Raw genomic sequence first — 14,494 nt, forward strand, 5'->3', positions numbered from 1 at the left:
TTCATTGCCACCTTATGGAAGGGCAAGAAAAAAAAATCAAGCAAACTGCTTCTGATAAAGGCCAGGACTTATATTTCAATTAAGGTAAGTGGCAACTAAAGGGAACAGCATGGGTTAAAGAGTACCTGGTTCAAAAAGAATGGCTCCAATTGATAAGGTATGATATAACTTTTGAAATGAGTAATCACCAATGAGTAATTGCAACAGTACAGCACAATTCTCGCTGTTAGGTTTCTATAATGTTTACAACAGTATCATAGCTTTCTTTTTATTATAGTAGGCCTATGTTTCCTTATAGTTACATGTGTCCACATATGTCTACTCTACTAGATGTCAGGATTTCTGAGAACAGGATTTGGATGGTAAACAGTGCTCAGAAAGACTGCTAATATCTTACCATGTAGAAAACACTTCTGGACTTAATCATGCAAACTCCAGCCAAACTGGATCACCCATGCTCAATAACACAGATCTGTCATTCTGCTTCCCTGTTTTTGTTGATGCCTACTCTCATATTGGTACAGAATCCCTTAACCACAGTTCTGAAAATGTGAAAACACTCTGCAAAGCAAAGTACTGGGTTCAAAATTGATTTAATAGCAAACTATGGCCCAAACTAATATAAAACTATTTAAGTCTTAATTTATCCCACTTAGTGAGGACAGTCATATGCTTTATACAAAAATATGGGTATGTCTTAATGGTGGGATGCTGCTCCAGGCCCACCGGGACTAATGGGTAAGAGAGAACACAATGTGACCCTTTCTAAAATTCACAGAAAAGCAAATTCTGAGACATACCTGGCCCCACGATTGTGGACCTATACCAACTTTTAAAAAAACAATTCAGACTGCTGTTCCAGACTTGTTCTATGACAAGTCTTTTCCTTTATACTTTTATTGAAAATTTTTATGGTTATTTAGTGTATTCTATGCTTTTATAGTGTCCCCTTTAGACCAACACTGTCTAATAAGGTAGTCAATAGCCATATGTGACTACTAAGTATTTGAAAGGTAGCTAATCCAAATGGAGATATGCCATAAATATAAAATAGATACTAGATGTCAAAAACTTGAGACATGCCAACAAAAAAAAATTTTTTTTTGAGTCAGGGTCTCACTCTGTTGTCCAGTCAAAATATCTCTTAGTAATAATTAGATGTTGAGATGTCATTAGGGTAAATAAACAACATTATTAAAATCAATTTCACCTTAAAATTTTTTCATGCGGCTACTAAAAAATGTAAAATTACACATGACTCACATTGGTTTTCTACTGGACAGTGCTACTGTAGACAAGCACTGTGTAAGAGAACAGTATTACTTCAATGGCAGAAATGTTGAGTATCTGCACTATCCAATGTGATAGCCATAACCACATGTGGCTATGAGAACAAGAAGTGTGACTAGTGTGATAAGGTACTAATTTTATTTTTATTGATTTAAATGGAAATGGCTAATGGCCATCATATTGGACAATATGGCTCTTGCATAAAGTGCTCAGAAGTCAGAAATGAGTTGTAAGTGCCATAATTGCAAGTGAAGTGCTACAGATGTGTTGTAGAAGTGAAGGCCATAAACCATATAATATGAAGCTTAGAGAGAAAGCAAATGCTTAATTTCTTAACCAAACACTGATATAAGTCAGTCGTTAGCAAAGGGACATCTACCTTGTTCAGTGTCCTCACAGCTGCATATCTCAAGGCTGGTTTAGGAGAGCTACAGAAAAGTTGAAGAACTAAAAAGAAAAAAAAAATCACTGTGACTATTGCTCATTTCATCATATATTGTATACCTGAAAATAAAGTATATAATGAATCATATTAAAAACATGAATAAAGAAATTCAATCACAGCATCAGAAATTCACATGAAATACATATCATCAAACATAGAAAAAGTGCTTTTTGTTCAGCTACAAAAACTTTAAATTAATAGGACATAAAGTTTGCTCTTTTGTCTATAAGAATTAGAATACCCATTAATGCCTGAATTTAAAGAGCAGAAATATTGACATTTATGAAAGCAAATGGCTTTTTAAACATTAAGGAAAACTGAAGACCTTAAAATCATTTGTTTTCTAAGTAGAATTTTTTTCAAAAGTTTTATATGGGGAAATAGAAATTTCTAGAAAAAGGAATAAAGAACAACTAAGGCTGGGCACATGCTGGCTCATGACTATCTATCATCCCAGCACTTTGGAAGGCCGAGGTAAGAGGAGTGCCTGAGTCCACAGGTTTGAGACCAGTCTGGGCAACTTGGCAAGACCTCATCTCTACAGTAAATTAAAACAAAATTAGCCAGGCATGGTGGCGTGTGCCTGTAGTTCAATTACTTGGAAGGCTGAGGTGGAAGGATCACCTGAGTCCATCAGGCCGAGGCTGTAGTGGCCGTGAGAATACCACTGCACTCCAGCCTGGGCAACAGAGTGAGACTCCAACTCAAAAAAAAAAAAAAAAGAAAACTAAAACTAAAATAAATACAGAGCTATGGTTCAAAAATTATCCTTAGTACCTATTCTCTAGACCTGTGGAACTTAAAACAAAAAACTTAAGAACTTAGACAAAAGCCAGCCATCAAATATACAACTCACCTGAAACAGCAGGTGCCAACTCCCTTGCAGTACAGTTAGGAAGATGGATGATAGCTGAGGCAGCTTCATAAATAACCATTTCATGTTTATTTCTCAAGCAGCTCTCAATGAAATCAAAGAGTGGACTTTCATGGCTGCCAATAAATATACATAAACCATTATTTAGATATACAATAGGAAACATGCACAGGAGTTGAAAGCATAGAAGGCTGAGAGGTACTTCTGGAACGGTGTAGATAGACCTCTGAGAATTCACTTTTCCAAACAGCAATGAGAACACTGGCAAAAATATCAAAATCAATTTTTTCAGAATTCTAAAAACTAATCAGACTTGCAACCTTCCTGAGTTGCTTCTATTCAAGAAAACAGCTGAATCTTGATGAGAATGGTGAGCTTTGGGGTGTTTCATGTGCCCTGTCCTCAACTCCCATGCCCCTTTTCCAGTTCTGAGGTAGCCCTGGGATGCAAAGTCCAGAAGCACATAGCTGTTCATGCTACTGACTAGCAGCCACTACAGGAGGCCAAGGCCTCACCCCCAGAGAAGCGTCACTACTTGACCTGCCTGATGCTCCTAGAAAAGACTCATTCACAGGTGAATTTTTATTCCTTTCTACTCAGAGTTCACTCAGTGAGGAAAGCCCTATCCCCAAGGGGACTGCCCCAAAAAAATCAGTGGCAATTGGTTAATACTATAGCTGCCAGAAGCAGCATTTCCAGCAGGGGCCAAACAAAACAAAACCAAAAAAAGGGCTGGCCAAGAAATATAAAAGGAAAATCTAGAAAATGTGATGTCTTTAGGGAGCTCAGAACAGTTCTGAAATGTGTCTGGGGATCTGGAAGGCCACTTGCATGAGAGGGATTGGCAGTGCCCAGCAAAACCTAACAGAACCCCCACCTCTCACCTCTGCCTGCCCATGAAGCTCCTCTGTGGAAGCAGGACACAAAGCCTAAGCAAACCTGATGGCAGAGCAACCAAGTCAAACCAGCTGATGGAAATAGAGCAAAAAAGAAGGAAGAAAATGAACAGCTCCTTGAAGACCTATGTAATATGACCAAGGGTATCAACATTTGGAAAATAGGAGTTTCAAAAGGAAAAGCAAGACATAAAACAAAGGGCCAAAAGGAACATCTGAAGAAACAATGGCTGAAAGCCCCCAAACCTGGTGAAAAACATTCATGCATGGGCCCAAGAGGCTCACAAAATCTCAAGCAGAATGAATACAAAAAGTTCCACACACAGACATAGCACAAACTGCTGAAAGCATAAGATAAAAAGAAAACCCTGAGAGCAGCATGACAAAAACTCATCACATTGTCCAGGGGAAAAGTAAAGACTAGACTGCCTGACTTCTCTAAAACAATGGAAGGTGGAAAGAGCAAAAGGCCATATTTAAACTGCTAAAATGAAAAGGCAAGAAGTCTATGTGCAGCAAAACTCTACTCCAAAATTGAGTCCTAGGAAAGACATTCTCAGATGAGCAAAAACTGAGAGAATTCATTGCTACAGATTTGCTTTACAAAAAATACTAAAAGAAGAATACTTGAGATTGAAGATTGACTCCAGACAGTGCCATCAATAATCAGGGAGAAAAAAAGAACATCAAATATGGAAATATGTAAGTTGATATGTAAGATTCTATAGATATATTTTTTTCATTTCTTTTCTTTTTTTTTTTTGAGTTGGAGTCTCACTCTGTCGCCCAGACTGGAGTGCAGTGGCCGCTCCCGGCCACCGCAGCCTCGACCTGCTGGGCTCCGGCGATCCTTCCGCCTCAGCCTTCCGAGTAGCCGGAATTACAGGCATGCGCTACCACACCCGGCTGATTTTCTTTTCTTAACTACCTAAGAATATAACATTGTATAAAGCAATAATTATAGCACTATATTGCTGAATTTATAATACATACACAGGCAATATACATGCTAAAAAAAGCAAATAGGGGGAGGAGGGAATGGACCTATTTTAGAGCAAAGTTAAGTTACTATTAACCTGAAGTAGACTGCGGTATATTAAAATGCACAGTATAATCCCTAGAGCAACAACTAAGAAAAAAGATTTCTGAAAAATGTTGACAAAAGTATTAAAATGATATATGAAACATATTTATGTAATACAAAAGAAAGCAATCAAACAGAAAGAGAGGAGCAAAAAGGCAGGAGACATATACAACAAACAGCAAAATAGTAAATCCAACAATATCAATAATTATGTTAAATGTAAATGGTCTGAGCATCTCAACTAGAAGATAGAGATTGCTAGACAGGATAAAAAAGCAAAATCTAACTATATGTTGTCTACATGAGACACGCTTTAGATTCAAAGACACTAATAGGATGAAACAGGGAAAAGATATGTCATGTAATCAATAACCATACAGGTATGGCTATATTAACAACATACAAAGTAGAATTTGAGGCCAAAATACTATGCAACAAAGAGAAACATTTCACAATGATAAAGAGGTCAATACATCAGGAAGATATAACAGTGATAAACATATATACACTTAACAATAGAATGACAAAATACTGTACATGAAGCAAAACCTGACAAAAGGAAAGGAGAAACAGATCATTTAATAATACTTGGAGATATCTATACCCACCCAATAATTGATAGAACTAGAGAGAAAATATTAAGGATACAGAAGACTTAAACAGCATGATCAACTCAATCAAACTGATTTCATAAAACATTCAACTCAATAACTGTAAAACATGCATCCTTTTCCAGTGCATATAAACCATATCCAAAAACATTAAATGCCAACTCATAAAAGTCTTAATGCATTCAAAATGACAGAAATGAAACAAATCATGTTCTTCAGCCACAACTAAATTAAAGTTTAAATCAACAACAGAAATCAGGGAACTCAAATATTTGGAAATTAAACAACACACTTCTAAATAACCCATATATCAAAAAGAAATCAAGTGGTAAATGAGAAAATATTTGAAACTGAACAAAAATAAAGATACAACAAATCAAAATTTATGGGATTAAGCTAAAGCAATGCTTGGGAAAAAATTTATAACTTAAAAACCTATATCAGAAAACACAAAGGACTTCAAGTCAATAACCTAAGATTCCACATCAAGAAATTAGGAAAAGAAGAGTAAACTAAGCCCACAGCAAGCAGAAGAAAGATTATAACTCAGGTTAACAGACCTGAATACAGAAAAATAATAGGAAAAAAAAAAATCAATGAAACTCAAGGTTGATTCTTTGAAAAGGCTAAGAAAGTTCACAAACCTTCAGCTAGTCTGCCCAAGAAAAAAGAAAAAAAGCACACATCACCAACATCAAGGATGAAAGAATGGACACATCACTATTGACCCAAAAGAAATTAAAAGGATTTTGAGGGAATATTATGAACAAACATATGCCAACAAATTAGGTAACTCAGATGAAACAGAAAAATTCTAAGAAAAACCAAAATATTAAAACTCAAGGGGAGGCAAAAAAAATCTATATAATTTCTAATAAGTTAGTTATTAAAATTCTTACGGAGGATATATTTGTGCACTTGAGATAATGTAAGCCTTGAACTGAAGATGCAAGCCAGTGCAATAAGGCACAAAAAGAAATTAAAGGCATTAATTATCTAAAGGAAAGAGTAAAACTGTCTTTGTACGTAAGTATCATGATCCTGTACATAGAAAATTCCATGAAGTACACACACAATTACACAGAGCATAGCAAGGTTCAGGATAGGAGATCAATATACTAAAATCAACTGTATTTCTATAGGTTGGCAACAAAAAAATCCAAATGAAATTAATAAAACAATTCCATTCATACTAGCATAAGAAAACTACTTAGAAATAAATTTAATAAAAGAAGTGCAAGATTTTTATACTGAAAACTAGAGAATCTTTCTGAGAAATTTAAATAAATGTGGAAATAATCTGTTTATAGTCTGAAAGACTTAATATTATCAAGATGGCAACTCTCCTAAAGCAATTTATTTAAAAATAGACCTCTATTAGTGCAATTCCTATCAAAATACCAGCAGGCTTTTTATTATAGAAATTCAAAGCCAATCCTAAAATTTACATGAATATGCAAAGAACCTAGAGTAGTCGAAACAGTTTTGAAAACTTGTATTTCCCAATTTTAAAACTTAATATAAAGCTTTAGTAACCACGACAGTATGATATTGGCAGAAGAAGAGATAAGGCTGGGTGTGGTGGCTCACACCTATACTCCCGGCACTTTGAGAGGCCAAGGTGGGAGGACTGCTTGAGCCCAGGAGTTCAAGACTAGCCTAGGCAACACAGTGAGACCACTCATCTGGTACTACTCATGCCTGTATGAGTCCCCCAGTGACCATTACTCCATAGGCTGTGTATGAATTCTGCTTGGCCATTTGTGCTTGATTATATTAAATTTGAAAATTTGAAAATTGGGCATCAAATCAGGTTTCAACTGTGGCTTTCGGGCAGTGAGTCTAAAGATGGGCAATTAAAGATACACTCTGGCATTCTGGCAGCATGCCCAGTTATTTGGACAACTGATCACGACTGAGATTGGGAAATACCCCAATGTCCCAATGAATGAAAAATCCAGGACTAAGATGGCCTAGGTTAGAACTCTGTGGTTGTCGTTGGAGGCAGTCTCCTAGGAAAGGCCAACTCTGCTGAGGGAAAGGCTCGGCAATCCCTGATGAAACTATAGACAAACACAGAGACACGAGGACGAGAACAGGAGCGGAGAAAACTCCTGCAGAGGAGTAAGCGAGAAGGATGTTTTCTACAATCTATCCACACTCACAGAAGGCTGTTATAATAAGGCTGTGAGTTACTGGCACACAGAGAGAAACACAAGGCAGTGGAGAACAGGAGCTCACTTGATTTACAACAAAGCTGATACTGTATAGCAATGGGTATAGACTCACATGTCAACAAATGGAGCTGAGACCACTGGGTATCCATGTGGTAAAAAAAGAAATCACTACCTTATATCACATCCCCCTCCAAAAAAGCAATTCCAGAATATTATAGACCTAAACCAAAAAAAATGAAACTATAATGCTTCTAGAAAATAATACAGAGGGCCAGGCATGGTGGCTCACGCCTATAATTCTAACACTTTGGGAGGCCAAGGTAAGAGGATTGCCTGAGACCACAGGTTTGAGATCAGTCTGGGCAACTTGGCAAGACCTCATGTCTACAATAAATCAAAAATTAGCTGGGCATGGTGGTGTGCACCTGTAGTTCCAGCTGCTCGGAAGGCTGAGGCAGAAGCATTGCCTAAGTCCAGCGGGTCAAGGCTGAGATGGCTGTGAGTGTGCCACTGCACTTCAGCCTGGGCGACAGAGTGAGACGCTGACTCAAAAGAAAAGAAAAGAATACAGAGGATATATTTGTGCACTTGAAATAAGAAAATGTTTCTTGAGGACACCAAAAATAATATTTCTAAAGTTAAAGAATGATAAATTTGACTATATTATATTTAATAGCTTCTGTTTACCAAAAGACATCAAGAAAGGGATCAAACAAGCAAGAGTGTGGGAAAGCTATTTGCAACACAGACAACCAACAAAGGACTCATATTCAGATATAGAAAGAAAGAACTAGAAATCAGTAGGGATATACTAGATAACCCAGTGAAAAACATGGTAAAACCCAAACAGGTATAGAAAGAATATTCAAATGGGCAGTAAACATAGAGAAAGGTTGTCAAACTCCTTAGTAATTAGGGAATTACACATTAAAACCACAATCATTTGACAAGGATACCAAGACAGTTCAATGGAGAACAAAAAAGCTTTTCACAAAATGGTCTTGAGACATGAAAAAGAGTGATGCTGAAACCCTACCCCACACCATACACTAAAATGATCTCAAAATGGATCAAAGATGTCATTATAAAGGATAAAACTATAAAACTCATAGAAGAAAGCAAAGGTGTAGATCTTCGTGACCCTGAATGACCCAGAATGGTTTCCTAGGTATAACACCAAAAGTACAAGCCATCAATGAAAATATTTATCAACTGGACTTCAAAAACACTATGCTTCAAAAACACTATGAAGAAAATGAATAGATAACCTGAAGAACAGGAGGAAATATTGCTAACTATATATGTGGTAAGGTTCCAGTATCCACAATACATAAAGAACTACAATTAAATAAAAAGACAACCTAATAACTTTTTTAAATGGGCAAAGGTTTTTTAATAGATATTTTTTCAAAGAAGATATACAAATAACCAAAATCTGTGTTTAAGTGGACCCCTGCAGATCAAATCCACGTTTTTCAAGGGTCCACAGTATATGTCTTTTTTTTTTTTTTGAGTTAGAGTCTCACTCTGTCACCCAGACTGGAGAGCAATGGCCACTCCCGGCCACTGCAGCCTCGACCTGCTGGGCTCCAGCGATCCTTCTGCCTCAGCCTTCCAAGTAGCTGGAACTACAGGTGTGCGCTACCACACCCGGCTAATTTTTGATTTACTGTAGAGATGAGGTCTTGCCAAGTTGTCCAGGCGGGTCTTGAACCCGTGGGCTCAGGTAATTCACTCACCTCAGCCTCCCAAAGGCATGGGATTACAGGCTGAGCCACCGAATCCGGCTTTAGGTCACATTTTAAATAATATCTTATAATTTTCTGTGTAGAGATTTACACCATTTTTGGTAGATTTATTGCTAAGAATTTTATTACAATACAATCATGAATGGTATCATCTTTTCAAAATTTTATCTTATTGATTGGTTCCTGAAATAAGAAATCAAATGGATTTTTGACACTGACCCTATATCCAGAAAGCTTGATACATTTATCTATCGATTCTTATAGATAACATATAGATTATTTTGCACTTCTTGTGTATATAGTCATGTTGCCTGGAAATAAAAACAATGTTACATCCTTCTTTCAAATCTTTAGATATTTTATTTCATTTTCATTTTATTTTTCTTCATGTATTGCACCAAGTAGGACTTTTACCAAAATGCTACTTTAAAAATGGAAATAGAAGGCATCCTTTTCTCTCTCCTCCACAATCTCACCAGAAAGGCCTTTAATAGTTCACCAGTAAGTAGAAAGTTTACTGGATAGTTTTTTGAACTGTTATCAGAATAATCATGTTCCCCTTTCATCCTGGTTTGCAGAGATTTTCATCAGAATTGCCATAAATTTCATCAACTGTTTTTTCCTGCATCGCTGTAACCCAGAGGTTTTGGTATGTTGTGTCTCTAATTTCATTTGTTTCAACAAAAATTTTTTATTTCTGCCTTAATTTCAATATTTACCCAAAGGTCATTCAAGAGCAAGTTGTTCAGTTTCCATGTAGTGATATAGTTTTGGGAATTCCTCTTAGTATAGATTTCTAATTTCATTCCACTGTGGTCCCAGAAGATGCTTGGTATAATTTTGATGTTTTAAAATTTATTGAGACTTGCTTTACGGCAAGCATATGGTCTATCTTTGGAGACTATTTCATGAAGAGATAAGAGGAATGTATATTCTGCAGTTGTGTGGGAAGTTCTATACATGTCTGTTAGGTCTATTTGGTCTATAGTTCAGTTAAGTTCAGTGTTGTGCTTCTTTGTTGATTTTTTGCTTCAATGATCCGCCTTGTGATATCAGTGAGGCACTGAAGTCACCCACAATTGTTGTATTGCTATCAATATGTCTTCTAGGATCAAGTGGTGTTTGCTTTATGAATTTGAAAGGTTGGCTGCTTTTTGAATTTGAAAGGTTGGTTGAATTGGAAAGGTTATGAATTTGAAAGGTTGCTCATAGTGTTTGGTGTATACATGTTTAAGATAGTTAAATCTTCTTGGAGCCAAGTGGAGATGGGGGAAGATGCGAACTGGACGTCTGCGGTCGCTTGGAACGGAAGATAGAATGGAGGCTGCAGGCTAGAGCTCCGGGCTTGGAGTTTGCCTCAGATGCTGTGGAACTACAGGAGTCTGAGCAGCAGTACAGGCCTATACCACAGACCTAACATGTTGGTGACCTAACAGGAGGTACTATCTACTGGACCTGAGTTATTATGGAGGAAGTCTAGGAGAAATGTGAAAGGGAAAGTGCAATCCCTAGAAACTGAAGCTGCTTTTGGTCTTTCAAATGACTACTTGTCTTCTCCAGCAGTCATATGTTGATTGAAACAGCTGTCCTTCTACCTCATTTTCTGTAAACACACTTTATTATACTTCATAAGGAAATGTTCATAAAAGTCTGCTTTGGAGTTCCGGTAAGATGGCGATGGCATAGGTGGAATTGTGAGATTCTCCAAATGTGAGTTCCCAAGAAGACTCTTACTTTTCTTCCCCCACCCCCCTGCCCACTGCCAGCCACACCACAATTGTTGAGGCCCGGGTACCCTCAGTCCCACACAGGGACGGATATTGCAGCCCCCGGCTGCTGCTGCTCTACTATACGTGACCCCGGCCCGCGCAGGAGTCTCGGGTCTCATCTCCCTCCCTGGCTACATTGTATCACCCAGCCCCCTGCACCAAGCCACCGGTCACCCAGGGAGGCTCTGGGCACCCGCTCCTCAGATTTACCCGTTCCATTTCTGGGTGAAGTACTCTGTGAGGGGCCCAGGGCCACTCTCGCCACTCACCGCCTGCCCTTTGGAGCTTTGGAGCTCTGGGCCTACCCTGGGCGAGGCACCCAGCAAGCAACTCCATGCTTGTGTAAGGGAACAGCATATCTTAAGGAGGTGCTGATCGGAGGCTGTCAGCTCCAGAGGAGGAAACTCCCAACTCCCTTCTCCAACCCAGCCTGCTGGTAGCACCCCAGATCCAGCACCCAGCTGTGCAGCTGATTCCCAGTGCCTCGCACGCCACCACAGTCCATCATGGTGGATCGCTCAGGGACCCAGACAAGCGGAAAGAAAGGATCCGCGAAAGAGGAGCTGCCACCCCGGCTATTCTCCAGGAAGAGATTTGCACTGCCCCGCCCACCCGCGAGCAGCCACCACCTCGGTCTCTAAGGTAGCGTCACTAAACAGGAGACAAATCCCCTCCCCTACACTGAATCAGACATAGGCAACTAAGCGTTGCAGGCCTCCCAGGCAGCAGGCTAAAAGAACAAACCCAAGCGGTGAGTAAATCTGTCTGCCTGCAATGAAAGCAAAGGGGAGAGGCTAGAGATCAGAGCTGAAGAGACTTCAGACTCTCAGGAAAGATTCCAGAGATAGTCTGATTTCTTATTTTGACTTTTGATTTTATCATTTTGACTGTTTTTTTTGATCATTTTTGTTTGCTTTTTGACTTACACTATCTGTGTTAGGGAAAACACATCAAAAGACTTGATTTTATTGGTCTGTCTTTGTGTAGCTACCAGTATTCTTTAGGGAATTTTGATTGCGTTTTTTTTTTTCACTTCTCTCTGGCCTTGTGTCTCTTTTTCACCTGTTAGTTGGCATGTATGTCTGTTTTCCCTCTCACTCTACTCTCTTTCTAACTTCCTATTGACCCCCCCATCCTCCATTATTTTCCTCTTTTGTACTTCCTTTTGTTCCAGGGACCAAACCTACATCTTGCTGCACAGACAGATTGTAAGACAGTGGGAAATAGGTTCCAGTGTGCTCACACATCTGTTGGTGGATGCTGGAATCAGCATATAGATTCTGAATAACAGCTTCCCCCTCAATTAAACCTCATAACTGCAAAAAATACAGCCCGCAGCCCACACTCTGGCCTCAAAACTGAACAAAGTCACAGGACCTTTATAAAAAAGAACAGGAGATTGCACAAACGAAGAAAAGGCAACCCCACCGTCCCTGAAAAACAGAATTAAAGAAGGGGAGGGAAATGGGGAGAGAGAGAAAAATCTACACAAATAAAGAAAAACCAAAAGAAGAATATGGATCTCTCCCAGACCCCTGGGAGGGCAGACACTGACAAAACTGACTTTGGAATACAGTGAAGAGCCACCAGAGTGACTAGTCTCAAACTACAAACCTAGATATCAAAACATTAATGGAGAGATTAAAAAGAATTGAGGAGAGACAAGAAGAAACTAGGAAGGAGCTGATAACTGAGATAACAGTAATAAAGAATACTGTGAATGAAATCAATAACAAACTGATAAGCATGGAAAGCAGAACTAGTCAAGCCGAAGAAAGAATCTCAGAGCTTGAGGACCAAAATATAGAACTAATCCAAACTGTTAAAAACACAGAAAACAAGCTTAAAAAGACAGAACAAAACCTTCAAGAGATGAACGATTACTTCAAGAGACCGAACCTAAGAGTAATTGGCATTCCTGAGGCAGAAAGAGAGACAGAGACCACACTGGAATGAACTTTCCATGAGATTATTCAAGAAAACTTCCCTTATCTAATCAGTGATGTAAAAATTCAAACACAAGAGATTCAGAGAACCCCTGCAAGACAACAAATGAGAAGGCCAGCTCCCAGACACAATTAGCCTAAATAAAGTAGGTATAAAGGAAAAATTCCTAAAGGCAACAAGAGAAAAAGGCCAGCTCACCTACCATGGAAGACCAATTAGAATAGTAGCAGATTTATCTACAGAAACCCTGCAGACTAGGAGAGCTTGGAGTCCTATCTTCAAAGTCCTAAAAGATAAGCAATTTCAACCAAGAATAACCTACCCAGCCACGCTAAGCTTCATCAGTGAGGGAGAATTAAAATCTTTCCCAGATATCCAATCCCTAAGAACTTACACTGCTACCAGACCAACTCTACATGAAACACTTAAGAAAGTACTAAAAAAGAACAACGTTCTTCACAAGAGTACAGGAAAAAGAATAAAATACACATGAACCAACCCCCAAACCAAAAGAAACACAACAAACCAAGTAGAAGAACAACAACTCTATAAGAACTCTATGATAGGGACCAACTCTCACATTTCAATAATTAGCGTGAATGTGAATGAACTAAATGCACCACTGAAAAGACATAGAATGGCAAAATGAATAAAATATCACCAGCTAATAATATACTGCCTTCAAGAGACACATCTCATTAGAAAAGACACGCACGGATTCAAAGTAAGAGGATGGGAAACAAATTTTCAGGCGAATGGAACACAAAAGAAAGGAGGAGTCGTGATCCTAATTTCAGACAAAATACCATTTAAGCTATCAAAAATTAAAAAAGATAGAGGGTCACTACATAATGATAAAAGGTTCACTCCATCAACAAGAAATATCTATCCTAAACATATATGCACCCAACATAGGAGCCCCAACTTTCATAAAGCAACTTCTAGGAAAACTAAAGAAAGATATTGACTCTAACACCATCATAACCGGGGACTTTAATACCCAACTCACAACCCTAGACAGATCATCAGGACAAAAAAATCAGCAACGAGATCCAACCTCAATGTGACTCTTGACCAAATGAACTTAATTGATACCTACAGAACGCTCCATCCAAAGACCAGAATACACATTCTACACATCACCGCATGGAACGTACTCTAAGATCAACCACATACTTGGCCATAAATCAAGCATAATCAAATTTAAAAGGACCGAAATTTTACCATGCACCTTCTCAAACCACAGTAGAATAAAAATAAACATTAACACCAACAAGGTCCCCCCAAAACCCACAAAGACATAGACACTAAATGGCATGATGCTAAACAACTCCTAGGTCAATGATGAAATCAAAACAGAGATCAAAAGATTCCTGGAAACAAATGAAAATGAAGAAACATCTTACCAAAATCTCTGGGATGCCATGAAAGCTGTAGTAAGAGGGGAATTTATATCCCTACAAACGCACATGAAGAAAATGGAAGGATCCCAAATTAACAGCCTTACAAGCCACCTAAGGAAGCTGGAAAAGTAAGACCACAAAAACCCTAATTTCAGTAAAAGAAGAATCCAGATCACCAAAATAAAAACCCAAATCCAGGACATAGAAGACAAAAAGATAATACAAAAAATCAAGGAAACAAAAAGCTGGT

At 38.4% G+C, this 14,494-nt stretch overlaps 1 protein-coding gene across 1 annotated transcript in view; it reads right to left on the bottom strand.

Annotated features, from left to right (window-relative positions):
* Positions 1-1,669: 1,669 nt before the first annotated feature.
* Positions 1,670-14,494, bottom strand: part of LOC103271394 (coatomer subunit gamma-2-like) — a gene marked incomplete at its 3' end in the record, with an annotated part of 64,346 nt that continues 51,521 nt past the window's right edge. Inside the window, exons 10-11 of the mRNA XM_008068870.1 lie at positions 2,592-2,725; positions 1,670-1,737 (exon numbers count right to left, since the gene is read on the bottom strand). Coding sequence (XP_008067061.1) covers positions 1,670-1,737; positions 2,592-2,725 — 202 coding nt within the window. The remainder of the gene's footprint in view (positions 1,738-2,591; positions 2,726-14,494) is intronic.

The sequence above is a fragment of the Carlito syrichta genome, unplaced genomic scaffold (genome assembly GCF_000164805.1).
Source record: "Carlito syrichta isolate Samal-C Ts95f unplaced genomic scaffold, Tarsius_syrichta-2.0.1 Scaffold311617, whole genome shotgun sequence".
NCBI lineage: Eukaryota > Metazoa > Chordata > Mammalia > Primates > Tarsiidae > Carlito > Carlito syrichta.